The sequence below is a fragment of the Pseudomicrostroma glucosiphilum genome, assembly GCF_003144135.1.
Source record: "Pseudomicrostroma glucosiphilum strain MCA 4718 unplaced genomic scaffold BCV69scaffold_11, whole genome shotgun sequence".
Classification (NCBI taxonomy): Eukaryota; Fungi; Basidiomycota; class Exobasidiomycetes; order Microstromatales; family Microstromataceae; genus Microstroma; species Microstroma glucosiphilum.
In genome coordinates, this window is record NW_020289923.1 from 294521 (window position 1) to 318269 (window position 23749).

General features: G+C 56.3%; 8 protein-coding genes across 8 annotated transcripts; 4 read left to right on the forward strand and 4 right to left on the reverse strand.

The window, feature by feature from the left end:
- Window positions 1–155: 155 nt before the first annotated feature.
- Window positions 156–1891, reverse strand: BCV69DRAFT_250817 (isocitrate lyase; the record flags this gene model as incomplete). The annotated part of the gene is made up of 2 exons (XM_025490397.1): window positions 156–1697; window positions 1808–1891. The coding sequence occupies 2 exons, from the start codon at window positions 1889–1891 to the stop codon at window positions 156–158; spliced, it is 1626 nt and encodes a 541-aa protein (XP_025346619.1).
- A 588-nt stretch (window positions 1892–2479) lies between these two features.
- Window positions 2480–4956, forward strand: BCV69DRAFT_284087 (hypothetical protein). The gene is made up of 6 exons (XM_025492920.1): window positions 2480–2973; window positions 3204–3389; window positions 3455–3601; window positions 3675–3847; window positions 3931–4408; window positions 4495–4956. The coding sequence occupies exons 1-6, from the start codon at window positions 2944–2946 to the stop codon at window positions 4609–4611; spliced, it is 1131 nt and encodes a 376-aa protein (XP_025346620.1). The 5' UTR covers window positions 2480–2943; the 3' UTR covers window positions 4612–4956.
- BCV69DRAFT_284089 (CTP synthase) lies at window positions 4688–7759 on the reverse strand. The gene is made up of 5 exons (XM_025492921.1): window positions 7612–7759; window positions 6951–7525; window positions 6614–6867; window positions 6163–6542; window positions 4688–5838 (listed from the first exon to the last, which is right to left on the reverse strand). The coding sequence occupies exons 1-5, from the start codon at window positions 7670–7672 to the stop codon at window positions 4871–4873; spliced, it is 2238 nt and encodes a 745-aa protein (XP_025346621.1). The 5' UTR covers window positions 7673–7759; the 3' UTR covers window positions 4688–4870.
- A 222-nt stretch (window positions 7760–7981) lies between these two features.
- On the forward strand, window positions 7982–10204 carry BCV69DRAFT_284091 (putative RPN5-26S proteasome regulatory subunit). Its single transcript, XM_025492922.1, has 6 exons — window positions 7982–8041; window positions 8144–8729; window positions 8810–9064; window positions 9145–9392; window positions 9458–9611; window positions 9693–10204. The coding sequence occupies exons 1-6, from the start codon at window positions 8007–8009 to the stop codon at window positions 9987–9989; spliced, it is 1575 nt and encodes a 524-aa protein (XP_025346622.1). The 5' UTR covers window positions 7982–8006; the 3' UTR covers window positions 9990–10204.
- Window positions 10205–11058: 854 nt separating this feature from the next.
- Window positions 11059–12671, forward strand: BCV69DRAFT_287969 (putative casein kinase I; the record flags this gene model as incomplete). Its single annotated transcript, XM_025493598.1, has 4 exons — window positions 11059–11070; window positions 11384–12310; window positions 12369–12422; window positions 12627–12671. 4 exons carry the CDS (start codon window positions 11059–11061, stop codon window positions 12669–12671), a joined length of 1038 nt encoding a protein of 345 aa, XP_025346623.1.
- A 1513-nt stretch (window positions 12672–14184) lies between these two features.
- BCV69DRAFT_294638 (Utp11-domain-containing protein) lies at window positions 14185–15640 on the reverse strand. The gene is made up of 2 exons (XM_025493876.1): window positions 15354–15640; window positions 14185–15269 (listed from the first exon to the last, which is right to left on the reverse strand). The coding sequence occupies exons 1-2, from the start codon at window positions 15570–15572 to the stop codon at window positions 14304–14306; spliced, it is 1185 nt and encodes a 394-aa protein (XP_025346624.1). The 5' UTR covers window positions 15573–15640; the 3' UTR covers window positions 14185–14303.
- A 254-nt stretch (window positions 15641–15894) lies between these two features.
- On the forward strand, window positions 15895–17162 carry BCV69DRAFT_300290 (hypothetical protein; the record flags this gene model as incomplete). Its single annotated transcript, XM_025494442.1, has 2 exons — window positions 15895–16471; window positions 16555–17162. The coding sequence occupies 2 exons, from the start codon at window positions 15895–15897 to the stop codon at window positions 17160–17162; spliced, it is 1185 nt and encodes a 394-aa protein (XP_025346625.1).
- A 1003-nt stretch (window positions 17163–18165) lies between these two features.
- On the reverse strand, window positions 18166–22131 carry BCV69DRAFT_251136 (hypothetical protein; the record flags this gene model as incomplete). The annotated part of the gene is made up of 2 exons (XM_025490415.1): window positions 18166–20246; window positions 20409–22131. Coding segments are annotated over 2 exons (3804 nt in total), but the record flags the coding sequence as incomplete, so codon positions are not given.
- Window positions 22132–23749: the final 1618 nt, after the last annotated feature.

The following is a 23749-nucleotide window of genomic DNA, read 5'->3' on the forward strand; positions in this document are numbered from 1 at the left end:
GGTCGGTCGGCAGAACATTGGCGTATGCAAGGCACTGATGAGGTAAGAGAAATCCTCATTGGCGGTGGAATGGGGTGCACGGGCACTGGAATCACGGGCTACGTAGCTACAGGTGGATTTGTTATTTTGCAAAGGCCACAGTCAACACAAACAGTCTACTTGAACTGGTCCTCCGTCACACCCTTGCCCATGGCAGCTGTGCTGGACACGCCGCCCGACACTGCCTTGAGCAGGGCGTCCAGGTACTCTGCTCCGGACCACTTTTGATGCGTGAGAACGTCGCAGCCAATTTCCCTCTCCTTTCGCTGCACAACTTCGACGTAAGCCTTCATGCCTTCGGCCGCAAAGTTCTTGGCGAACAGGTCGGAGATGTAGGCGTTTGTGTGTAGACCGGCAAGGGTGATGAATTGCCAGACGAAGCCCAGCTTGGCCAGATCCCAGACGTACGACTTCATCTGATCGGCAGACAGCTTCGCGGCGTCCCAGTTGAAAGATGGCGACAGGTTGTAGGCGAGCCATTGACCAGGCACAGCAGAGCGGACACCGTCGGAGAACTCCTTGGCCTGGGCGAGGATAGGGGACTTGGTCTCCATCCAGATCAGATCAGTGTGAGGGGCAAAGGCAATGGCTCGGTTGACGGCACATTGTGTTCCGCCCTGGTACTGGTAGTAACCCTCACGGGTTCGTGGGTGGTCCCAGTCCCAGAAGAAGCCAGACTTGGAATCGACACCGTACTTGGCCGCGATTTGACGAGCAACGTGGTTTGCCTTGTGAGCAGCCTCGTTCAAGAAGCCCTGAACATTGCCGCCAGTCTGCCTCAGCTTGTCAGCGACAGCATCTGTGAACAGCATAAGCTTGGCCTGCGAAGTCCAGTCGGCCTCGATGGCAGCCAGAGCGTCACCGTTCTTGCCTTCGCGCTCAGCGCGTGTCATGACAGATACGAGAGGCTCGAGGTTGGGGTTGGTGGATCCGAGAACGAAGGGGTGGTCTCGCTCGTCGACGTTGGAGGTGAGCAGAGTAGCAGCCTCCGAGTCGGTTCGAGCTACGACGAGGTTCTCCACCCCCATCACATCGTACTGGAATCGAATGGCAACGAGTCGGTTGATGTGCTCGGAAATGGGCACCAGCACCTTGCCGGCCATGTGACCGCACTTCTTTGTTCCGGCAGCCTGGTCCTCGATGTGGATTCCAGCGGCTCCCTTTTCTACGAAGAGCTTGGTGAGCTTCATAACAGCAGTCAAACCTCCGTGTCCGGTGTCAGCGTCAGCAACAATAGGTCGCAGGTAGTCGACAGCTGGTTGCTGAGCTCGCTGCTCTGGCGTCATTCGCACTCGCGACTCGCGCTGCTTTCGGTCGTGGAAGAGCTGGGCCATGAAGAGGTGCTCAACCTTGTTGGGAACGGTGTTGTAAGGGTAGTCGGCAAGATCAGGTCCAGGCTCATTTGTGCTCGAGGCGGTAGAAGAAGATTGCCAACCAGAGACGTAGACGGTCTCTAGGTACTTGGCCATCTGCGTCACCTGCACCGGGTCGAGAGCACCGTAGGTGTGGGAGGTTGTGCCGTTGCGGGCGTGGCCCTCGAGAGTAGCCCAAAGCTTCTTGGCCTGCACGTCGGAAGGATAGTGCAGCGGGATTGTGCCTCGCTTCGATACGACGTCTTCGGCAGTGTATGGTCGCTTGGTGCGAGCGAATCGGGGTTCCTGAATATTGAGACGGTATATATCAACTAGGTCAGTAGACTGTGAGAAGAAGAGGCTGCAACTGCGTGACACGAGCTCGTCGTCACCGCCCGTCTCCACAAGACACTCACACTCCACCACTTTTTGACTGCAGCAACCTCCTGCTGGAAGTTCTGCAACTCAGAGTCGGAACCAGTTCCGGTGATAGATGGCATGCTGTGTATAGATGAGGCGTCTAGGATTGTATGGCTGGGGGAGGGGAGGAAAAGACGAATAGAAAAGAGTGGAGCCAGGGGAGTCAAGGCGGTCCGGCTACTTGTTATAAGAGAATGACCGCCCCCGCATACCGGGGCCCGAGCTGCACGCGGGGGCGGCGCCTGCAGCAGCCGCTGCGCCAGCCGGGCTGCCAGCCAGGCTCCGCCCTTTCACACACCGGCAAGGCTTAAGCGGGACTAAGAGCCATACGCCCGCTTCGTGCGCTCGGCGCGAGTAGGTAGTTCAGCATGGCTAGAGGCATCACAAGCTCAGTTGTGACTCGGAAGGCTGGAGACTCTCAGTTGGGGAAGAGCACTTAACCATGGCCAGACGACTTGCTCGGCAGAGGGATATTTGGAGGATCTGTGTGACTGGTATGTAGATGCGAAGCCGGAGGTAAATGACAGTGAACAGCGCAAGTGACTCTGGATTTGGTATCGATACGTCGCAAATGGTCTCACAGTGGCCTCTGGGGTTGCTGAGAGTGAAGAGTGCTACGACTTTCAATGCATGACCGAGCTCTGACTCGCTGCAATCCGTACCATCTCCGAGGGATGTGTCCCCTAGCCTCGTTCCGTCCCGACGCGAGTCTCGACCGGCGGCTGCGCGCTGTCGATGGCACGGGAGCTCAAGGTCGGAACGGGGTCTCTCCGACGGTCCACATCTTCTTAGCCTGTACCACTGAGCTCCCACTTACAATTCACCACCCCGACACTACCTCTGCCTACTCCATACGCCCTCTTGTCTCCACTAGCATCGAGTCTGGCCTGTATTGCATTCATCGGAGCTGTCTCCGCTGCTTTCGGACCTCCCTGTTCGACCTCTGCTTCTCTCTATACTAGGGCAATCACTTTGTAGGGGATCAGTGTGGGCACATAACCGAAAGAATCTCAAGAGAGACGCTTACTCTGTAGTAGTAGAGCTGGACAGTATTGGGATACAGCCAGAAATTGCATCGGTAGTGACAGCTACACAGACGTGATCAAACTGTGATCGTAGCGAGACAGCCGACATGGACGACGACAACTTTGACCTGTATGGAGTGAGTATTCATCAGCTGCATCAGAACAGAGTAGGCAACCACCGGAGTGGACGGCTGGCATGTGTGGGATATCGTGTCAGAGGAGGCAGCTGGGGACCGCTAGAGGCGCAAGGAGCTCTGAACAGCCTAGAACGATGGGCGAGCCAGCACGATGTAGAAATCTTCGCCTATGATTGCAACCTGTAACATATATTCTGACTCTCCCACGTCTTTCTTCGCTCGACGCTCAGGATACTGATCTCTATTCGGCAGTCGATGGAGGGGACAAGAGCCAAGCAAATGACGACCAAGACTTGCTGGGAGAGGATGATGCCGGTGTCGGGGGTAGTAGTAGCAACGACGCATCTACGTCTGCAGCCGGAGCGCAGGCAGGAGCAAAGAGGCCTCGAGACGACAGCCATCAGGAGGAGGACAGGGTGAGTAGTTGCAGCTGATATCAATCCGTCGTCCACAGCTCATCCTGAGTTTCCTCCCGTAGCAGACACAGCATGCGGGATCAACGCCGATGGACAGCCAAGCAGGCGGAACACCCACACCACAGATCACAGCTCGAGACGCTCTGTTAGGGCGCCCGAAGAATACGGATCCTACCGTTCAGAACTCCTTGTATGTGGGCGAATTGAATTGGGTAAGTCTCAAGCCAATCGATGTCGCCTTCAAAAATTCCAATCTAACTTTGCCTGCTCTCGCTCTTCGTACAGTGGACTACAGATGAAGATATCCGTAAAGTAGCACAGCAGGCAGACGTGGTGATCTCGGTCAATGATGTGACCTTCTCGGAACACAAAGTCAATGGAAAATCAAAAGGTGTTGCATACGTCGAGATGGGAACAGAAGACGAGGCACAGCAGTTGAAACGCTGGTTTGAGGAGAAGTGAGTCGCAAAATAGAGACGTTAAGTTGTTACACACGGCGACTGATGTAGCTCTTCGGTCTATCTTCTTTGCCCCCTTCCAGTGACTTTCAATTCAAGCGCTGCAATGTCACACTGACCACTTCTGCCAACGGCAATCCCTTCAAGACACTGCCTAAAGAACCACCGCCGAAGGATCGCAACAACATGAACAATGTCCGCCAGCCCATGGGCGCACGCACCAACGGCGGCCCACCTCCACGTCCCGGCGCACCAGGCATGCCTCCCGCGCCCATTGCAGGTGCTCCCATTCGCATGGGAGGCAACGGCGGTGGCGGCATGATGGGCAGACCGCAGATGCCATTCGGTCCAGGTGGGATGATGAACCCAGCAATGGGCGGAATGGGCGGTATGATGATGGGCGGTATGCCGGGCATGGGCGGATTCATGGGTGGCGGCGTGGGCGGTGGTATGGGAGGCAATATGGGCAGGGGTGGTATGATGAGGGGCGGGTACGGTGGCAGAGGTGGAATGGGCCGGGGAGGCGGCATGATGCCAGGGATGGGCGGCGGCGGTCACTTTGTGAGTACAGACTGGGCACCTGTCAGCTCGAAACCTAGCGTCGCAGATTGGCTGACCCTTCTCACCTATCACACCTCGCGATGTAGAACCCAAACTTCTTTGGTGGAGGTGGCGGCGGAGGCGGTATGGGTCAAGGAATGCCCAACGCCCCCTCGGGTCCCTCAGGCGACGATCGAGCCAACAAGCGTCAAAGAGGCGATTGAAATTGGTCGGCTGTCTCTTCCATTACTTTTCACACTTCACTGTCCCTCTTGTCACTTATTCATGCGATCAGCTCCATCTCTCCCCCTTCAACCAATCAAAGCATATTTCACGGGACACATCAGATGATATAGAAATTGTGATGACAGTGGGTACCGCGGCTAGTGACAGGCAAGTGCAACAAGGATGGATGGATACAAGCAGAGCAAATAGGGCAAGAAACATTGGCAATACGTCCCTTTCCCTTCTCGGACTCCCCGCTTAATGGCTGCTGGCTCCATTGATGACCTGGGAACCAGTACCAGGAGGCAGGGCCTCTGGGTCCAGATCGGCTCCCGCTCCTTGCGCAGGACTCCTAGCACCAACGGGTGTAGAGGCACCATTCACGTCCTCTTCCATGAGGATGTTCAATCCACCCGAAGCAGCAGCAGCAGCGGCTCCACCTCTTCCACTAACGGAGCGAGGTTGCGAAGAAGACTTTGGCTTGAGCTTGGCCATCGCTGCATCTTCTGCCGCATTGGCCTCTCCCTGCACCTGTCCGAGGACCATCATCGAAGTAGGGTGCGGAGGCTTGTACTCTGGACCATTGGCGAGCTGCTCGTCCAGCACGTCCAGACCTGAAGCAGCTGCCACCAGACCGAGGAAAGGCGGCGAAGGGTTGAGCGGCCTAGAGGCAAATTCGGGGTGGGCCTGCATACCGACAAAGTATGGGTGGTCCTGCAGCTCTAGAATCTGCATACGGGCTCCCGAAGTGGACTTGCCGACGAAGCGGAGAGACGTGGCCGGCTCAAGGGAGTCGTCGCTGTTGAGTGACGTGTCGGATGGGGCTAGAGTGGAGAAGGCAGAGGCCGAGGAAGAGGTGCGGCGGAAGCCGCGTACGGGGAGACCTGTGTCTGGTGCTCCGGGGTAGCCAAGACCGGGCGAGGTGACTTCTGCCCTGCCACCGATACTGCTGCTTGCCTGCTCCGAGCCATTCGAGCGGGAGCTACCAGCTTCTAGTCGAGATACCATCTCAGGGTTGATCTCGTATCGGTGGCGATGCCTCTCCCAGCAAGCCTCGCCGGCGCCGTAGAGAGTGCGGATCTTAGACCACGACTTGCTGTTTGATGAGAAGACGGACGGGCGCAGACCCAGACGCATGGTTCCACCCAATTGTGTCTTCGACACTTCCGGCATGTACACCACGACGGGGTTGCGACAGTCGGGGTCCATTTCAGCCGAGTTGGCACCTGAAGAAGCAAAGGCGAGGAACGCAAAGAAAGCGTCAGTATTTGCTCATTCCTTCTGCGCTTGCCAAGGTTGCTATCAAGACAGGGATCATGAATGTTGGTCTCTCTTTTCTGAGCCACACATCCACTATGGAGATGCGTGGCTTTATATGAGAGGATCCCAGCTGCGCCGTTGCAACTGGCTGTATAGGATCTTTCTAGCACTTTCGGATAACGACACGGTCATAATTGATATCATGTGCCATTTGTGAGAGAGTGCAATTTGGGAGTGGCGGAGAGGAAGGCTGTAGGGGCACGGAATCTGCTGGTCATGGTAAGACTCACCTGTAAGGCCACAAACGTTGCGGGCGAACTCGATGACGGCTATTTGGAAACCAAGGCAGATACCGAGATATGGCACCCGCTTCTCCCTGGCCCACTTGGCGGCGCTAATCATACCCTCTGTTCCTCGGACACCGAAGCCTCCAGGTACCAAGATACCCTTTGCGCTGCACAGCGAGTGCCAAGCTTCGTGGTAGCGCACCGGGTTGTCGCTGGCTGTTTGAGGCTCCAAGTCCGAAGCCTCGACCCACTTGAGCTTGAGCTTGCGATGGCATCGCATAGCAGAGTGCTCCAGAGACTTGATCACCGACATGTATGAATCTTGAAGCGAGGTGTACTTGCCCACCAGAACAATCTCAACGGTGTCGATCATTCGATCGTGGCTGTTTCAGGCAGCGAGAGGTGCGGGTCAGCGAAAGAGTTCGACCGATTGACTGCAACTTCCTGAACTCACGTGGCTGTCAGGTCCCTCCATCGCCGCCTTAGATCCCGTCCTACCTCCTTCTTGGCTGCCTCCATGCCCTTGAGCTCAAGGCCAAGCCGCTTCTCCAGGAATTTGACCATACCCTGCTGCTCCAAAAGCAGCGGAACGTGGTAAGTCGATTCCACATCGTGTACACCCAAGACCTGATCAGGAGCAACGTGACAGAACATCGAGAGCTTGTTGATGACGGCTTGATCCAGCTTAGCCGGCGACCGACATGCGATCTGAAGGGCGGTGTGCAAGGTCGTTCTGAGTGAGCCTTTGCGCCTCTGCCTCCCTCACATCGGATCTGACCTCTTCTACTCACCATGTCCGGAACCAAACCAAGACCTCTGAGGTCCTTGATGGCTGCCTGCGTCGGCTTTGTCTTCTGCTCTCCTCCGATGACAGGCACCAAACTGACATGGACGAGGGCGAAATTGTCCTGCCCCACCCTGAATTGGAATTGGCGCAGAGCCTCCACAAAAGGCGCCGACTCGATGTCACCCACGGTACCACCCAGCTCAACGATGCACACCTCTGGAGCCAAACCAGTCGAGTCGACTGGCTGCGCAGCAACTCTCAGCAACCAATCTTGAATGGCATTGGTGAGGTGCGGCACAATCTGCACAGTCTTGCCTAGATAGTCACCGCGCCTCTCCTTCTCGATGACCTCGCGGTAGATCTTTCCGGTTGTTATGTTGTTGTCCTTGCTGAGGGTGACGTCGAGATATCGCTCGTAGTTTCCGAGATCGAGATCTGCCTCTCCTCCATCATCCAGCACGAAGACTTCACCGTGCTCAGTGGGGGCCATTGTCCCGGCATCAATGTTCATGTAGGGGTCGATCTTGATGGCAGTCACCCTCAGACCGAGTGTCTTGAGCAACAGACCAGTCGAAGAAGCTGCGAGCGGTGCCAGGGTGGATGGGAAGATGAGCCAGGCTGACGATGCATAGCATGGCTCTGGCTCGCTGCGAGAGACTACTCACCGATGACACCCTTTCCGATACCGGAGATGACACCACCGCTGACGACGATGAATTTTGTCATCTTGGACGAGGAGTGACGAAAGGAGGTAGTATGTTGGAGGAGGGAGGTGACGATGAAGGAGAGGCAAGGTGGAATGGCCGACTGCCTTGACTCGCCCGGAATCAAAAATCACGGTCGCGTTCAAAATTGGGTCCACTTTCGGATCGGCGCGAGCGGGACAGCGCCAGGCACCACGCCCACCCTCTCCTCGGCCCCGGAAGCATCGGGGCATCAATGACGACTCCACTCAGACGCACACACACACACACACCACACGCTCGAAGGAGTGAGTGACCATCTCACCTCACCTCACCTCTCGCCTCATCCTCCCTCATCAACCCGCGCCGATACGACAATGAGCAACATCGAGAAGAAGCAGGAGGCAGACTTGTGAGTATGCTTTGGTGGTAGGGGAGGTTTCTTCAGAGTGCAATGCGAGACTTGCGAGCAAAGTCGAGCTCACGTCTGGGTCAATCCTTCTCACACCGCCAGCACCAAGGACGTGGATGCGCTCCTTCCAGAGGCAGAGCAGCTGGCTCAGTCGGGAAAGCTCAATGAAGCCCTGGACAAGATTGCAGTGTTGGAGAAGAAGTCTCGCAACGCTGCAGACATGGTCAGCACAACACGCCTGCTCCTAGGGTCCCTAGCCCTCATCCGAACCACTCCCTCGACATCTCAAACAAATTGGCAGCTCTTGAGCGAGACCCTCATCTCCTTTTCGAAGAAGCATGGACAGCTGAAGCAGGCGACTACGAAGATGGTCCAGATGGCCATCTGCTACCTTCACCCTCCGAATACAGCTCCCGTCGCCCCCGCACAGCCGATCAAGGAGGAGGACACCAAGATGGAAGAGGCGGCAAAGACTGTAGAAAGCAATGCAGATGAGGGAGCAGAAAAGAAGAAGACGGAGAGAGAAAAGGACAAGGAGAGGAGAGCAGCTGAGAAGGAGAAGGAAGGCAAGGAGGCAGTAGAGGTGACCAAGCTCCTAGACTCTGCAAAGAGGACTGGTGATGAGGGGCTGGATCCAGCATCGAGACGGAAATTGGTAGAGACCATTCGGCAGGTGACGGAAGGCAAGGTAAGTCAAGCTCCATCATGGAGAGGCGTTTCCAGCTTGACACTCAGCTGACGGGCTCTTTGGCATTGTTCTCCTTCTAGATCTTCGTTGAGGTGGAAAGGGCTCGCGTGACCAAGATGCTCTCTTCCATGCTGTATTCCGAAGGCAACATCGACAAGGCCTTTGAAGTGCTGCAAGAGCTAGCAGTGGAGACTTTCGGCAGTATGGAGCGGAGGGAGAAGTTCGAGTTCATCATTGAACAGATGAGACTCAACTTTGAGAGGAAGGACTATATCCGCCTGGCGATTGTGTCAAGGAAGATCAATCCGAAGTTCTTCAAGGAGGACGAGCAGCACGTGAGTCTCAGGATGACTATCTAGAGCCCGCTGCAGAGATACTGATCCTTAGCACGACATGTCGGCTCTGTACCCCGCAGGATCTCAAGCTTCAATATTACGATCTTATGATTCGCTACGGTCTTCATGAGAAGAAGCATCTAGACGTCTGCAAGTACTGGCGCGAGGTGTTGGATACCCCAAGGGTGAAGGACGACGAGGCCAAGGCTGCCGAGGCGAGGAGAAACGTCATCGTCTTCCTGGTCCTGAGTCCCTTTGACAATGAGCAGAGCGACCTGATGGCCAGGGTGGAGGCCACAGAGGATCTCGAGGCTATTCCTGAGCACAAGTGAGTAGGCGAGACGTTACTCACACGAAAACATGTCCGCTAATACTTCTATTGTTCTGCTCCAGGAATCTGCTGAAATGCTTCACTACGCCTGAGCTGATGCGATGGCCGGGTATCGAGGCGCTATATGGCCCTCTGTTGCGAGGCACCCCGACCTTTGATGACTCAGAGCAAGGCAGATACCGATGGGAAGAGCTTCATAAGCGCGTGGTCGAGCATGTGAGTCACGACGCGTACGGGGTCTTCGACTGCGATCAGCTTGACTCATCTCGACTCTCCTCTGCCCCCTCTCATACTCAGAACATTCGAGTGGTGGGCAAGTACTACACCAAGATTACGCTGCCGCGTCTTGCGGAACTGCTTGACCTGCCTTTGCCCGAGGCCGAGTCGTCACTGTGCTCCCTGGTCACTTCTGGTACGGTGTGGGCGCGCATCGACCGACCTGCAGGCATCGTTTCACTTGCCAAGAAGAAGGATGCTCAGGAGCACCTGAACACGTGGACTAACGACATCAACAAGCTGATGAGTCTTGTGGAGGAGGCCAGCCATCTAATCAACAGGGAGAGGGCCGTGGTCAGGGCCGGACTGGGTGCATAGCCGGGTCGAGTACACGAGAGGTTGCGTCTGGTTGTCATCGACGAGTTTTGTCGTGTCAATGCAAATAAAGCGTGGGCGCATAAGACTGAGCCCATCTTCATACAAGTGCTGCCTCCTGTAGAGACGTGCGTGCTGTTCGGGCGGCTAGGGATCGATTCGTCGGAAGAAGGGGCGGAGGCGGGTTGGGTCCCTTTGCGGCCGAGAACAGAAGGACGATGGGCGGATACGTGGTTGTGCCTGAAGAGCGATCACAGTGAAGAAGCAACAATGTGAGGCCCTAGTACGCTCCCTCCATCGTGAGCCCCTGAGGACAGACAAGAGTACGATGTCATTCCCCCAACGGCGACACCTCTGCGGGGCATTATGAGCTGACGCCGACGCCGATGTGGACCCGGAGCGAGGGGCAGGTGGGCGGGTCGTCGGCGGGTGTGGATTGCCGTCGTTAGTTCCGGGTGGTTGTGGGTTGCCACGTGGTTTGAAATGGATGAGATGAGGTGCTGATGCTGATGCTGGCGGGGGGCGGCGGCGGAGAGCGAGGAGAAGGCCGCGCCTGCGTTTGCTGCCTCGTTTCTTGGCTGGCTGGCTGGCTGGCTGGCTGGCTGGCTGGCTGGGTCTGCCTTTGCCCGCTTGCCCGCCCGCCCGCCCGCTTGGCCCCCCTTGGCCCGCTTGACCCACCAACTCAGCCCCCCGCGTGGCCCAGCAGGCGTGTCGTCACAACTCCCTGCTTGACTCCTGCTCCCTCCTCACCATTACTCTCCCCCTCGCTCCCTCACCCAACCCTACTCTAAGCCTTGCGCTTGACCCTACGACTCGCCCATTCTGCAGTCAAAGAGAAGGTAGCACGCACACCCTTTGTCTCTTGTGCTTGCAACCCCCCCCCTTTGCCCTAACCCTACCGCCCTCCTGAGGTAGAGATTCGAGCGACAAAAACATTTGCCGTGCCTTTTGTCCCTCGTGTCTCCTCCTCCTCCCCTTCACCCCCAAACCAAGTCGGCACTACCCTTCACCGCCTTGATCACAGCATTGCGGACAGAAGTGCTTGCTTGAAACCTTCAGCTAGTCGATCATCATGGATCTCCGAGTCGGTGGAAAGTGAGTATTGGGCAGAAAACTTAGCATATACGGGGTATAAACCAAGGAACGGAGCAATGTAAGACCTCGTGGGAGGCGGCTTTGTGCTCAGACGAGTTCGCGATGATGAGAGAAAGGGTCTCAGCACATGGCAGATGGAACATCGTCGTACTAAGCTGACACTTGACTTTACCTCCCTTTTCCCCTCCTACTATTCTTGCTGCTGCTGCCTCCTATTAGGGTGAGTGTGCGACCTGGCCAAGATTCTCAAGTGCTCCAAGGCACCTTTGCTGACTTGCCTCTTGATGGTTTCACTTTCACAGTACCGTATCGGAAAGAAGATTGGTTCGGGATCCTTCGGTGACATCTACCTCGGCATCAACATCATCTCAGGAGAGGAGGTGGCCATCAAGCTCGAGTCCATCAAGGCTAAGCACCCTCAACTCGAGTATGAGGCAAAGGTCTACAAGACATTGGCAGGAGGAGTAGGAGTGCCCTTTGTGCGATGGTACGGACAGGAGTGCGATTACAATGCCATGGTCATCGACCTGCTGGGACCCTCCCTGGAGGACCTCTTCAACTTCTGCAACCGGAAGTTTTCCCTCAAGACGGTGCTGCTCTTGGCCGACCAGATGATTTCGCGAATCGAGTACATCCACTCGCGCAACTTCATTCACCGAGACATCAAGCCGGACAACTTCTTGATGGGAATCGGAAAGCGTGGTAACCAGGTCAATGTCATCGACTTTGGTCTGGCAAAGAAGTATCGAGACCCCAAGACGCATCTGCACATTCCTTACAGGGAGAACAAGAACCTGACCGGTACTGCTCGTTACACTTCGATCAACACTCATTTGGGCGTTGAACAATCGCGACGTGACGATCTCGAGTCGCTGGGCTACGTCTTGATGTACTTCCTGCGAGGCTCGCTGCCATGGCAAGGTCTCAAGGCTGCCACCAAGAAGCAGAAGTACGACAGAATCATGGAGAAGAAGATGACCACACCGACTGAGCTCCTCTGCCGCGGCTTCCCATCCGAAATGGCCATCTACCTCAACTGCTGCCGTTCTCTGCGCTTCGACGACAAGCCCGACTACTCGTACCTGCGAAAGCTCTTCCGCGACCTCTTTGTTCGCGAGGGCTTCCAGTACGACTACGTCTTCGACTGGAGTGTCCAGCAGCGTGCGACTGAGGAGGCCAAGGCTGAGGCGGCAAAGCAGCAGGTGCCCCAGCAGCTACCTAGGCGAAAGGTCCTTCCTCAAGGCGAAGAAGAGCGAGGAGGGTGAGTAGGTGGGTTTCTCCGATCAGATCAGCGACAGTCGAAGTGCGTGGGACATTGATACTAACACATCGTACCCCACCGTCCTACTTCGTCAATCAGATCGTACGGAGCTCAAGGCTCGCGCCCACGAAGGGACAACTCTGAACAGCAGTGGTACTAAGAGTCTTCTTGAAGTCTCCAGTCCCAAGCCATTCGAGGGTTCTGGAGGGTCGCACTCACTGTGCCAGCGACAGGTCGGGAGGAGCTGAAGAAGACGGGACAGAAGGAGTGCAGGACGACAATAGATAAGCTCACGGAGGCCAACGCCTCGCCGAGCGCATCACGTCTAGTATGCTATCCTGCCGTTGGACAAGCTCACGAACCCCGGATCTGTCACATGGTGGGCCGTGCTGTGTAGGGGAGGATGACGACGGGCAGAAAGACTTCCGCGAGTATCGCGAGGGCGCCGGTGGAATACAAATAGCTCTCTGGAACTCAAGGATAGTCGGTGCCGCTAGGAGGGTGGGCCGGTCGGATCATCAATGTTGAGATTTGGAATCAAGCCAGAGTCTGAGGGGTCAAAGGGCTCGCGCTCTGCTCAACGGTCTGCGCTGGTGCATCTTCATCGACTCAACTCTCTTTTCAACACTTCAACCTTTGGTCGTCGCACTGTCACCCATGCACGCCTGTCGCGCTCGACGACATGTCGAACCCGACGGCAGGGATCCCCTCAAGTGGCTCAAGTCCGATGCTGAGACTGTCAGCCGATGAACGCGGAGGGCGACACAGCTGAAAAGGATCTCGGATCTTCTGATCACAATGGCCTAAGGTCTGTAGCTAGGAAGATCGGAGAGACTGATTCATCATCACGAGGTATAGAGACGATAGATGGCCATAGACCGTCCCCGTTTCGCGGCGCACCTGATGTCAGCTTTCAGGCACGGCGCTGCTTGGATGGCCGAAGATCTCAAGCATTTCGCATGCAGGCACATCGACGTCGTCCGCGCGTAGAGTGTTATTGGTCAGAGCACTTTTGCTGATCGATCCGCACTCAGATCATCCGCAAGCTTCTCCACGCCGTCAGAGTCTTTCACTGCAAGTCTGGCGGACCCTGGTCTCGATCTTAATCTCGACTTCAATCATCCCAGGTGCAAGCAGGTCTACCATCACCCTCAACACAATTCATGCTCACGTTCCCCCCTCGCCCTCTACCAACATCTGTAGTCCATTTCCATAGCCCACTCCCCATCTCACCCTCTCCTCACAATGCTGTACACTGCCCCTCTGTCCCCCTACCCACTCCCAATCTACTGCTTCTGCCCACGCACCACTCATCACAATCCACAACCCACGAGCCCCTACTTCCCCACCCATCCCCATTACTTCGCGCCACTACCTAACCCCCATATCGCCCCCGCCTATTCTGTTTCTTGTTTGCTTTTGCTCCCCCCAATTTGCTCCCTGTCGCGCCCTCCGCCCTTTTGTCTCTTAGTAACCAATCTTATGATGATGATGATGGGGCGCACACACCGAGCGAAGGAGCGATGTCGAGCCAGCTAGCTAGGTAGTCAATTGCTGGCTGCTCGTTGTTCGTTTGTTCGTTTTGGGGGGTCAGAGTCCGTCTTTCTCGTCCTTTTTATCCATTTTACAAAGTCGCTAGTGTGCGTGTGTGTATGTGTGTGCGATGATGTTGGCTGGGTGTCGACTGGGGGTAAAGTAGAGGAGGGCTGAGCATGCGCACAAGATGAGGACATGTTGGGAAGCGATGGACGGAGAGAGGGACGGAGGTGAGTGATCTGGACAGAGTGTTGCAGTGAGTCGCAAGCCTCGATGTTTCCGACAAGATTGCACACAGTAGTCTGAGCAGCAATCTGATCCGATGTGATGTGAAATGATATGGTTGGTATACAAATACAATGAAGACACGCACTCTCCTCTACCTCGCCTTGTCCTTTCCCTTCAACACGCACACGCACCCCGCCTTACCTCTTCCTCTCCTTTCCAAACTTAAATACGACCTTCTGCCTCGTATCTCTCCTCCCATTGACATCCTCTTCTTCATCCTCCTCTTCATTCCCAGGCATGGCCAATCCATGCTTACTGACTTTGCCACTCGCAACTGCCTCTCTCAAAGCGGCCTCTTGAGCACTACTCTTGTGTTTGCTGACAGAAGTACCACCCTTGGTGGCCATGAGGGCTCTCACGAGTCCCAAACGGGTAGAAGCTTGAAGTAGAGCATGCAGGCGAACTTGTCTGGCGCGTAGCAGGGAGATGAGGTAGGACCAGTGCTTCTCTCGGGAGCGACGGCGGTCCTCGGCTAGTTTTTGAAGGTGACGAGCCTGCTTCTTCACCGAGGTCGGGGATGTAGACGAAGAAGTGGGACGCCGCCGAGCTTCGTCTTCGGACTCCTCCTCGTCTTCCTCGTCTGAATCGCTCAGCTCACCATCGTCAATTAGAACGTCCTCGTCAATATCCTCCAAGTCGTAGTCCTCGATGGAGCGGTGCTTTGGCCGTCCCGTCGACTCATCTTCGTCATCCGTAGGGGCGGCGGCGTCGAGTGTGACGCTAGAAGTGCTAGGTGCAGAGTAGCCGCGCACCTGGTCGACTCCGTCTAGCCAGACAGTCCTCTTTCCCTGACTTCCTACTTTTCCCTCACCCATCTCCTCATTGAGTTCCAACTCCCTCGCCACTCTCTTCCTTCTTCCCTTGTCCTGCGCCGCACCAAGCAGTCCTGCCTCCTTGAGGGCAACTGTCCTGCTCTCCTTTTCCTGCAGCCACTCCACTCTCATTTCGGGCACATTGGGTGCAAGTTGCCCAACGAGGGCCTCGATACGCTTTCGCTCCTGGGTCACCTGCCTACGGACGTAACCCACGTCTTGCGTCTTGAGAAGAGAGACGACGCTGGTGGGGAGGGACTCGTTGCCGCGGGATTGAATGTGGACGCCTTTCTACAGAAGCCAGGGGGAGGGATAGAGGATGGAGAGAGTCGGACACTGCGCTTCACTAGTCTGTGTCTGATTCTGCCTACTCACCTCCGTCCTTCCCTTGACCATCCCAAAGTAGTACTCATCCTTGTTCCTATCCAGTGCCTTCTCCCTCAACCGCTTGATGCGATCCCGTTTGGAGTGATGATCGCGTGCACGCTGAACATAGTCCTTGTGCTTTTCAAGTAGACCAAACTTGCGGGCGCGATGTGTAGGTTGGGAACGCTCCTTGTGGTTGCGCCGGTGCACAAAGTTGCGGATCGGCATGCTGGGCGAGGCAGAGCAATGCTACGGTGAGCCTACTTGGGTGTGTTGGTATACTCTCTGATGAGAAGGAGTGAGTGAGAGTAGCCACCGCACGGAAGTGGCTTCGTCCAAAATTCCCAGTGCGTGTGAGGTCTCCGCTTCCGTTCCGGTTGCGTCTCTGGGGCCCAAAAAATTTCAAGCGAGCCTCCTTGCCGGCTGTGGTCCGCTTCCCGTTGGAAGCAAGAGCGGCTGCACGACCCGACTGTAGGATCATTGGCAATCATAGCCTAACCAGCATCGTCTTTCCTTGTCCGTCGTCCACACCACGTCCAGAGCAGCCAACATGTCTGAAGGGTCATCCCCGACAAAGCTCACAAAGAAGCAACAGAAGGCCGCCGACTTCAAAGCTGGCAAGTCAGGCTCTGCTTCAGGCTCAGGGTCTGCTTCCAAGGGAAAGGGAAAGAAGCGCGATCGTCAGGCGACGGGAGGAGATGTCCCCGAAGAGGACTTTCTGGGAGAGGGCGAGGGAACTGAGGTGATGGGAGAGTCGTCTGCTGCTGCTGCTTCCCTGACCAAGGACAAGGTGAAGGAGAAGGAGGCAAAGAAGAGCAAGAAGGATAAGACGGCCGCCGATGCTGATGGAGAAGGCAAGGAGGCCAAGAAGTCAAAGAAGAAGCGCAGTCGAGAAGACGATGAAGATGGACCAGCAGCTACTGAAGCGAAGGCGAGCAGCAGTAAAGCCAAAGACGCCAAGGCTGGCCCTTCCTCGACTAAAGGCAAGAAGATGGCATTTGATGAAGATGGCAATGCCACGGCTGCAGCCACGGAGGAGCAAGTGGTAGAAGGTGCCAAGGGCAAGAAGAAGGCAAAGGAGAGTGGAGAGGAAGGAGGAGCAGCAAGGCGATTGATCGTCTTTGTTGGTGAGTGAATACTCGATAAGGACGCTGTTTTCACAGGAGGTCTCGCTGACGCAGAAGCCTATCTCCCTTTCCTCCTGCCCCAGGCAACATGTCCTTCAAGTCTACCGCAGATGAAATCGCCTCCCACTTCAAGTCCCACTGCTCCGAAACACCCTCCGTGCGTCTCCTCACCACTCGCTCCTCAGCCAGCACAACCCTCTCCGCCTCTAAGCTCAAATCCATCGCCAAAGGAAAAGCCGCCGACACCACAATCCGTTCCAAGGGCTGTGCCTTTCTCGAATTCAAAACTGCTCCAGCTCTACAAAAAGCCCTGGGACTACACCACACTCTCTTTGGTGGACGCACAATCAATGTTGAACTCACTGCCGGCGGAGGGGGAAAGGGTGCTGGGAGACAGAAGAAGATCGAGGAGAAGAATTCCAAATTGGATGAGGAGAGGAAAAAGTTGCATGAAAAGTACGTGGTACCTTCATTGGAGGAAAAGAAGAAAAAGGGAGAAGAAAAGAGGGAGAGGGGTGAAGAAGTGGGTCCGCCCAGGAAAAAGATTAGGAAAGGTGATGAGGGAGAGGCACAGTGGGGTAAGAGGGGAGGAGCGGCTGCCCCCGCGACCGGTGCTGGTGCTGCTGGAGGTGCAAAGAAGCAGCCCAGATGGATGGCAAGTGGGGCAAATGCCGTCAGACTCACTGGCTAGAAGTGCCACTCCAGATCGCAAGCGCCTTTGGGATCTCTTTCGTCATCGCAATGCAATCCATCAGTCTTTCGGAGTACAGCTCAAAGTCATGACAAGAAGAGTATAGGATTGGTTGAGAACGTAAGTTGGAGACGTGGAACAAGACAGAAGACATCTGATATGACGTGGAGGGTGGGGGAAAGAGAAGGGAACCAGGTGTGAGAGGGACAGCGGGTAGGTCGTCAAGAGCGGGGCGGGAAGGACAAGCTTGAAAGGAGTGACAAGGACAAGGGATGTAGTGTGGGAAAAGTAGCTTTTTGAAACAGAGTACGGCCAGCGCGAGATACTCCTTTCAGTCCATGCAGTGCCCCTCCTCATTTCATTTCCCCCCTGCATCGGTCAATGTTCCATCTAGTAGTAGAAGAGGCATAAGCTAGCGTCGTCATGTCGAGTAAGGGTCCGTCTCACCACCACCAACTCCTCCACCACCACCAAGGGAGCGATCCCTCTCCCACTTGTCCAGCTCCGAAGAGAGGCTGTATCGCTCTCCTTCATTTGCATTCATCCCACCGGCGCTGCCGCTGCCTTCCATCCTTGAGAGCCCATCCTTGCTGGCGAGGAGAGAGCCAGGCATGCCAGCAGCGCCCACGAGAGCGGCCGAGCTACCTCTCCCAGCTTCGCCATTGGTGCCGTCATGACGGTCGAGGCTGTTTCTGCCGCCACCAACGTGGTTGCTATTGAGCCCAACAGCACCACTGCCGTCGTCTGCAATGGAGTTTTCAAAGCTGCCGAGCAGGAGAGACAGTTTGCCTTCGGTTTCCTGGAGCCTCCGGGCCAGGCCTTCATTCTCGTACCTCAGCTGATTGTTCTGGCTCGAAATGGCAGCAACGGCACCGCTGTTGCTATTAGCGTTGGCGCTACTGAGCCCACGAGACATTCCCTGCGAGGAAGTCGCTGCTGAGTTCGGTCCAGAGTGCTGTTTGAGCTCAGAAGAAAGGTGCTGATTGAGCTGCAGCATCTCCTCTACCTCCTTTCTCAGACGTGACACTTCACTCTCGAGCTCTGCGGCCCTTCTGGAGTTGGAGTCGGCCTGCGTGTCCTCCCTCAGTCGTGAGCGGTCATGGAAGTCCTTCTGGTCGGTGATCAGGCTGGCGAGCCTCTTCTCCAAATTGCGGTTCTCAGCAGCAGTCTCCTCCGCTTGCTTCGTGATGTCCACCAGTCGCGTACGAAGAGCCTCGATGTCCTTGGCCGCTTCGCTCTCACCAACGGGTCCATCTCCAGAACGTGCAGTGGCCAGCTCTGACTGCAAAGAGGCATTCTCGGTCTTGAGCTTGGTGAGCTCGTCCTTCATACGACGGAGCATCTTCTCGGTGCCCTTGACGAACTGCACAGCAGTCTGATAGTCGCTCTCCAGCTGAGCCATGCGCTCCTTGTGGAGGGCAGTCGTCCGCTCCAGCTCTTGCTCGGCTTCCACAGCTCGGCGCTCCAGCTGTTCAGAGTTGGCGCCGCTCGAAGAAGTGCCTGCCGCGCCAGAGAGACCTCTAGATGATGCTCCGTGATCCGCATCTCTCTGAAGCTCCTCGACTCGGCTGGCAGCTTCGCGCAGACGATGCTCAGCATCACGTGCCTCTTTGGTCCTAGCGTCGACTTCAGCCTCGAGCTCGCGGATCCGCTTGTCTGCAAAGTTGCCTTGTGCGCTGAGCTCCTCGTCACCGGGGACTTCTGCCCCACGGTCAGCAATGTATCGTCGAAGAAGATTGTCCCGCAGTTGGGCAGCCTCGAGCCCTCGTGAAAGGTCTCGCAGGTCCATATCCTTGGCACTGCTCTGGTCTTTGAGCCGCGTGACTTCCTGCAAAGCGATAGCGAGCTGGCCCCTCATAGCAGACAGCTCAGTACGGATGCCAGTATGTTGCTTCTCAAGAGACAAGTTGCGGTCTCGCAGGTCCTGCAGAGCCGCATTGGCAGCGTCCGTTGCAGTGCGCGACTGGAAGTGAAGCTGCCTCAGCGTCTCAGCTTCTGACTCGAGCGACTGAATGCGTTCTGTGGCATGGTCAGGAATCGCCTCTGGCAGCGCTCGAGTGGAGCGCTGCTGCTGCAGATCCAGAAGCTGGGTCAGACCACCAGTAAGAGCACTTCGATGCGAGTCCGCCTCGTTCTTGTGAGTGTTGGCCAATGCCTCGAGATCAGCCGCACGGCTGCTGTGAGCGTTGGCCTCCGCAGTCTTGCTGTCCAAGGCAGAACGCAGCTGGTTGATGGTATCTTGATGCTGAGCAGCAACGTCCCGATGCTGTGTGTATAACCTCTCGTGTTCCGAAGAGCGAGCGACAGCAGCAGCTAGAGCGGCTTGGAGAGCAGGCAGAGCAGTACTGTGCGTCTGAAGGGACTCATTTGCCTCATCCAATTGTGCGCGGACTTGCTGATGACTGGACTGGTGCTCGGCAACCAGTGACGTCAGCTGTGCCACTTGCTCTTGATGATCTCGCAGCTGACTCTCTTGGCCGTAGGTTCGCTTTTGTAGCATGGCAAGCTCATCGTATGCCCTCATCTGAGCACCCTCGGCAGCCATGGCCCGCTTTGCAGTCTCCGAGAGTCTCTCTTCGGCGCTTTGACGAAGGCTCTGCTCCAACTTGACGTCCTCTCTCAGCGATTGAATCTGTCTCTCGAACTCGGCCGATTCACGCAAGACCTCCGATAGCTGCTTCTCGCTCATTGCAGCCCTCTCGCGGTCCAACGCAGCAGCCTCACCGACGTCGCCCTTCTCGAGAGCATGCAGCTTAGCGCGGAAGAAGGCCGCTTCCTGCAGGGCGGCGATCCGACCGCGATCAGCCTCTGCGACCCGCTCCGATTCACTTTGTGACTGTTGTGCGATGGTCGCCTTGGCGTCGGAGAGCTGCGTCTTCAGAGAGACCAGTGTGCGGAGGATACGCTCCTTGTCGCTGCCCTCGACACCGGACTCGAGCTCTCTCGAGTCGAGCGAAGAACCATCCGGTCCTTCTACCTCTTCAGGAGCTACGAAGCCTTTCTTCTGAGCAAGGAGAAGGGCAGCCTTCATCCAGGCGTTGCGCTTCCTGAGGGCTTCCAATTCTCCACGCTGGAACCCATTGCCTATCACGGGAGAGTTGGTCACGCCGCCCCCGCCAAGGCTGTTGTAGTGGAATCCATCCTGGGCAACAGAGCCCGAGGGAGATGTGGCACCATCGAGGATACCGTTGATAGACCTCTGCTTGGTCACTGATCCCTGATTAACAGAGGGTGATGCAGCTCCACCTGAGACTGAACGCATATTCTCAATCGAGCGCTGACCTCGTGGACCAGTATACATCGGACTTTGACCGACTGCTGATTGCGCTGCTGGTTGCGGCGCAGAACCAACAGGCGATGAGACGGATCTCTGATTGGCATTCTGGCCTGCAGGCGGAATCATGGTATTTACGACCGGCTGCTGCTGCTGTCCCGGCGTCCGTTGGTCTCTCACGATCCTTTGTTGCTCAGAAGAAGGTGCTGTCCGGCTAGGAGATGCAAGGACATGTGATGGTTCGAGGGCAGGGGCAGCTCCTTTGGTAGCAGTCGGCCCCGACGATGCGGTGGTCTCTGGCTGTTGCGTCCTCGCGATGATGCCATTCGGTGCAGCAGACGATTGAAGAATACGTTGAGTGGGCGAGATTGATCGATCAGCAGTGTCGATGCTGCCTCTGGGAGCAATGCCCTGAATAGGGCCAGCTCCCTGCGGCGAATTTGGCTGAGCACCAGATTGTCCTTGCAAGGATGTCTTGCGCCCGCCTCGGTTATCGGGCGGGTACTTGATCTTGACAGTGTCGAGGACCGAGACGATGTGAGGATCGTCCGATTGGCCGCCAGCAAACGACTCTCCACCCAGCACGACTAACTTGCTCTGGAATGTCGAGAGGATGTGACCTGACCGCCCACTTGGGGCAGGGCCCATATTGGCAAACATGTACCAGCGCTGGTTGGAGATCTTGAAGCTTGCCAAATCGCCGAGATCGCGTCCATCGACTCCTCGTCCTCCGAAGATGTACATGACATCGTCCACCAGGCACACTGAGTGCCCTTCACGAGGCACAGGGATGTATCCGATGCAAGACAATTCCTTCCAGCTGTTTGCGGCAACATCGTAGCACCACGTGTCGTTGTAGTGGTACTGTCCGTCTGTACCACCGAAGATGTAGATCTTTTCCTTGTACGTCACTGTGGCATGGCCAGTCCTGCGAGGAGGAACATCGCCATTGGTCTTGAGCAGCTCCCAAGTAGGCGTGTTCTTGAGACTGTTGAGGTCAAACGCCCAGAGATCATTCAGGAAAGTTCCGTCGACTTGACCACCAAAGACGAAGAAGCGCGAGCCGACGATTGAGACGACGTGACCGTAGCGTCCTACAGGCCCATTGTTCAAACCTTCCGCCTTGACGCGTGTCCACTCTCTACTGCCGAGGTTCAACAGGTATAGACCCTCATCTTGCTTGTCTTCGGCACGAATTTTGGTGTCTCCTCCCCAAAGGATCAGTACGTTAGAGACGAGGACAGTCGCATGTCCGACTCGGGGAGGGGGGATTTCTCCACTTGTCTGCACCAGAGTAGCACTAACTCCTCCGCCAGGCGTGACACCAGGAGGCGCTCCAGGGGGAGCTCTTGAAGGAGCATGAATGACTTGGTCGATGTGCAGAATGTAGAGATCATTCTTGACGCTCTCTCTGACCAAGCCTCCGAAAAGGAAGACTTCACCAGAAGGGCTGGCACTCTGATTACCGGCGTGACCGTAACGTGGAAAGGGTGAAGGGCTCACAGCACCTGGAGGCGCTTGCCGACTCTCATCCAGGAAACGAGGAGGGTTCAAGGTGAGTGTCCGTTGGCTCCAGGGATAGACGACCGCCTGGCGTGGGCGATCTGACGAAGTGCGAGCAGAGCCTGGGATACTTGAGGGAGGTGTGCCGCTTGCCATCTGTGACTGCTGCGATGACTGTGGCTGCATCTGCATCGGCTGACCCTGAGGAGGACCATTGGTCATCAACGAGCCAGAGCCTCCTGGACCCATTCCTGCTGGCCCGCTTATCGAACTGCCTCCGCCATTGCCGCCCATCGTCGAGCCAGGGGCACCAGCTCCCATTCCAGCCATCCCAGCCGGTCCTCCCGGCCCACCGAGGGGTACGTCCTGGCTGACATTCCTTCCCCGCATACTGCCAGGCTGTGGGATCCCACTTTGCTGTCCACCAGCCCCTGTTCCAAATCTGAAGGCCGAGCCTGCTCCTGCCATCCCTCCCGTGGAGCCAGGCTGCCGTAATTGCGAGCTGCCAGCGGATGCGGGAACGAAGCCAGAGGCGTTGGCATTGCCTACGCTTCCGGGAGCAGGGATGCCTGATTGGCCTGAGAGGGAACCGTTGGTACCGTGATGACTGTTGCTCGAAGGAGCTCCGGGTGTGAGCTCTCTACTGCCTCCTCTTGCGCTGCCCGCTACTGGTCGACCGCCTTCTGGAGGAGGGGAAGTAGCTGTTGCAGAGGAGCTATCCGTGACATTCTTTTCCGCCTTGTCTTTCTTCTTGCCGAAGATCGCCATGGCTGGATGATCGTGATCGTTGCGTCGATGCGGAGGTCGTGAAGGATGAGAGCGAAGGCGTTGACGTTGTTGCCTCGCAGATGTAAGCTAGACGTGAGCAGGTCCCTCGAGCAGTCCTGTTGCTGTCGAGATCAGCTAGTTGCTCTGACACGCGTAACACGTGGTGGTGTCAAGGGATCCTCGAGGTCGTCTTGAGCCGTTCGACCAGCAGCAACTCTGTGAGGGCGTAGGTCTCACGTCTGTGGACTGAGATGGAGCGAAGAAAGGAAGAGTTATTACGAGGTGAGCAAATTGCAGGTCTGACAAGGGCGACGAAGACAGGTGGGAGCGAGGCCAGAGCCAAGGTGATGGTTCACATTCGCTTGGAGTGACCAGAAAGCAAAAGTGCTCTACGGCCACTGCAGCATTCCCTGCGACCGTCTTTGCTCTCTAGCGTGAGAGCAAAGGTGGCCATGCCGACTTGAGCGTCCCTGAACCGCTTTCCACCCGCGGGATTATGACCCGCCCGATCGGGACCTTCGGCCGCCAATTCTTCCGATCTACTCCCACAAGATGTACGACAAGGGCGGAGAGGAGCCCAACAGTCTACTAATTGTGATCTACGAGACTCACCTTGACTTATGCCAGTCCTTTCTGACCCACAGTCGTCCCCAATCGAGAACACCTCGCGTCTCCTTCGCTCCTAGGATGGCCTGGTGTGCGAGCAGCAAGCAAGCGCAGATGCCTATTCCTGCCTTTCTGGTATATGATTCACCCCTCTACTCAAGTAGAGAGAATGTTGAGCGTCAAGCTAGGGCAGATTTGCCCTTGTAGAAGAGACGCTTGTGATGGATGATCGCGAGAATTGACGCGGAAGGAAAGGGGAAGGCGAGAAGACGAGGTAGTCCAGCTAGAGCAACACCGCTCGCTAGGCCTTTCTTGAGCGGGATGATGTTTCGTGTAGTTCGTAGTCGTAATCGTAAATCTCGTCGATGATGAGCGTGAGCTTCACCTTGCCTTTGCCTTGGGAGAAGAGACAGTAGGCAGTGAGTGAAAGGGCGTT

Bases quoted from the DNA above. Each gene is read 5' to 3' on its own strand.
- BCV69DRAFT_284087 (XM_025492920.1), top strand. From the start codon at position 2,944: ATGGACGACGACAACTTTGACCTGTATGGA. The intron at 2,974-3,203 runs GTGAGTATTCAT...CTCGACGCTCAG, and splicing joins ACAACTTTGACCTGTATGGA to GATACTGATCTCTATTCGGC. The intron at 3,390-3,454 runs GTGAGTAGTTGC...CTCCCGTAGCAG, and splicing joins GCCATCAGGAGGAGGACAGG to ACACAGCATGCGGGATCAAC.
- BCV69DRAFT_284089 (XM_025492921.1), bottom strand. From the start codon at position 7,672: ATGACAAAATTCATCGTCGTCAGCGGTGGTGTCATCTCCGGTATCGGA. The intron at 6,543-6,613 runs GTGAGTTCAGGA...TGCCTGAAACAG, and splicing joins TGGAGGGACCTGACAGCCAC to CCACGATCGAATGATCGACA. The intron at 5,839-6,162 runs GTGAGTCTTACC...TTGCTTCTTCAG, and splicing joins CAACGTTTGTGGCCTTACAG to GTGCCAACTCGGCTGAAATG.
- BCV69DRAFT_284091 (XM_025492922.1), top strand. From the start codon at position 8,007: ATGAGCAACATCGAGAAGAAGCAGGAGGCAGACTT. The intron at 8,042-8,143 runs GTGAGTATGCTT...TCACACCGCCAG, and splicing joins AAGAAGCAGGAGGCAGACTT to CACCAAGGACGTGGATGCGC. The intron at 9,612-9,692 runs GTGAGTCACGAC...TCTCATACTCAG, and splicing joins ATAAGCGCGTGGTCGAGCAT to AACATTCGAGTGGTGGGCAA.
- BCV69DRAFT_294638 (XM_025493876.1), bottom strand. From the start codon at position 15,572: ATGCCGATCCGCAACTTTGTGCACCGGCGCAACCACAAGGAGCGTTCC. The intron at 15,270-15,353 runs GTGAGTAGGCAG...TGGCTTCTGTAG, and splicing joins TGGTCAAGGGAAGGACGGAG to AAAGGCGTCCACATTCAATC.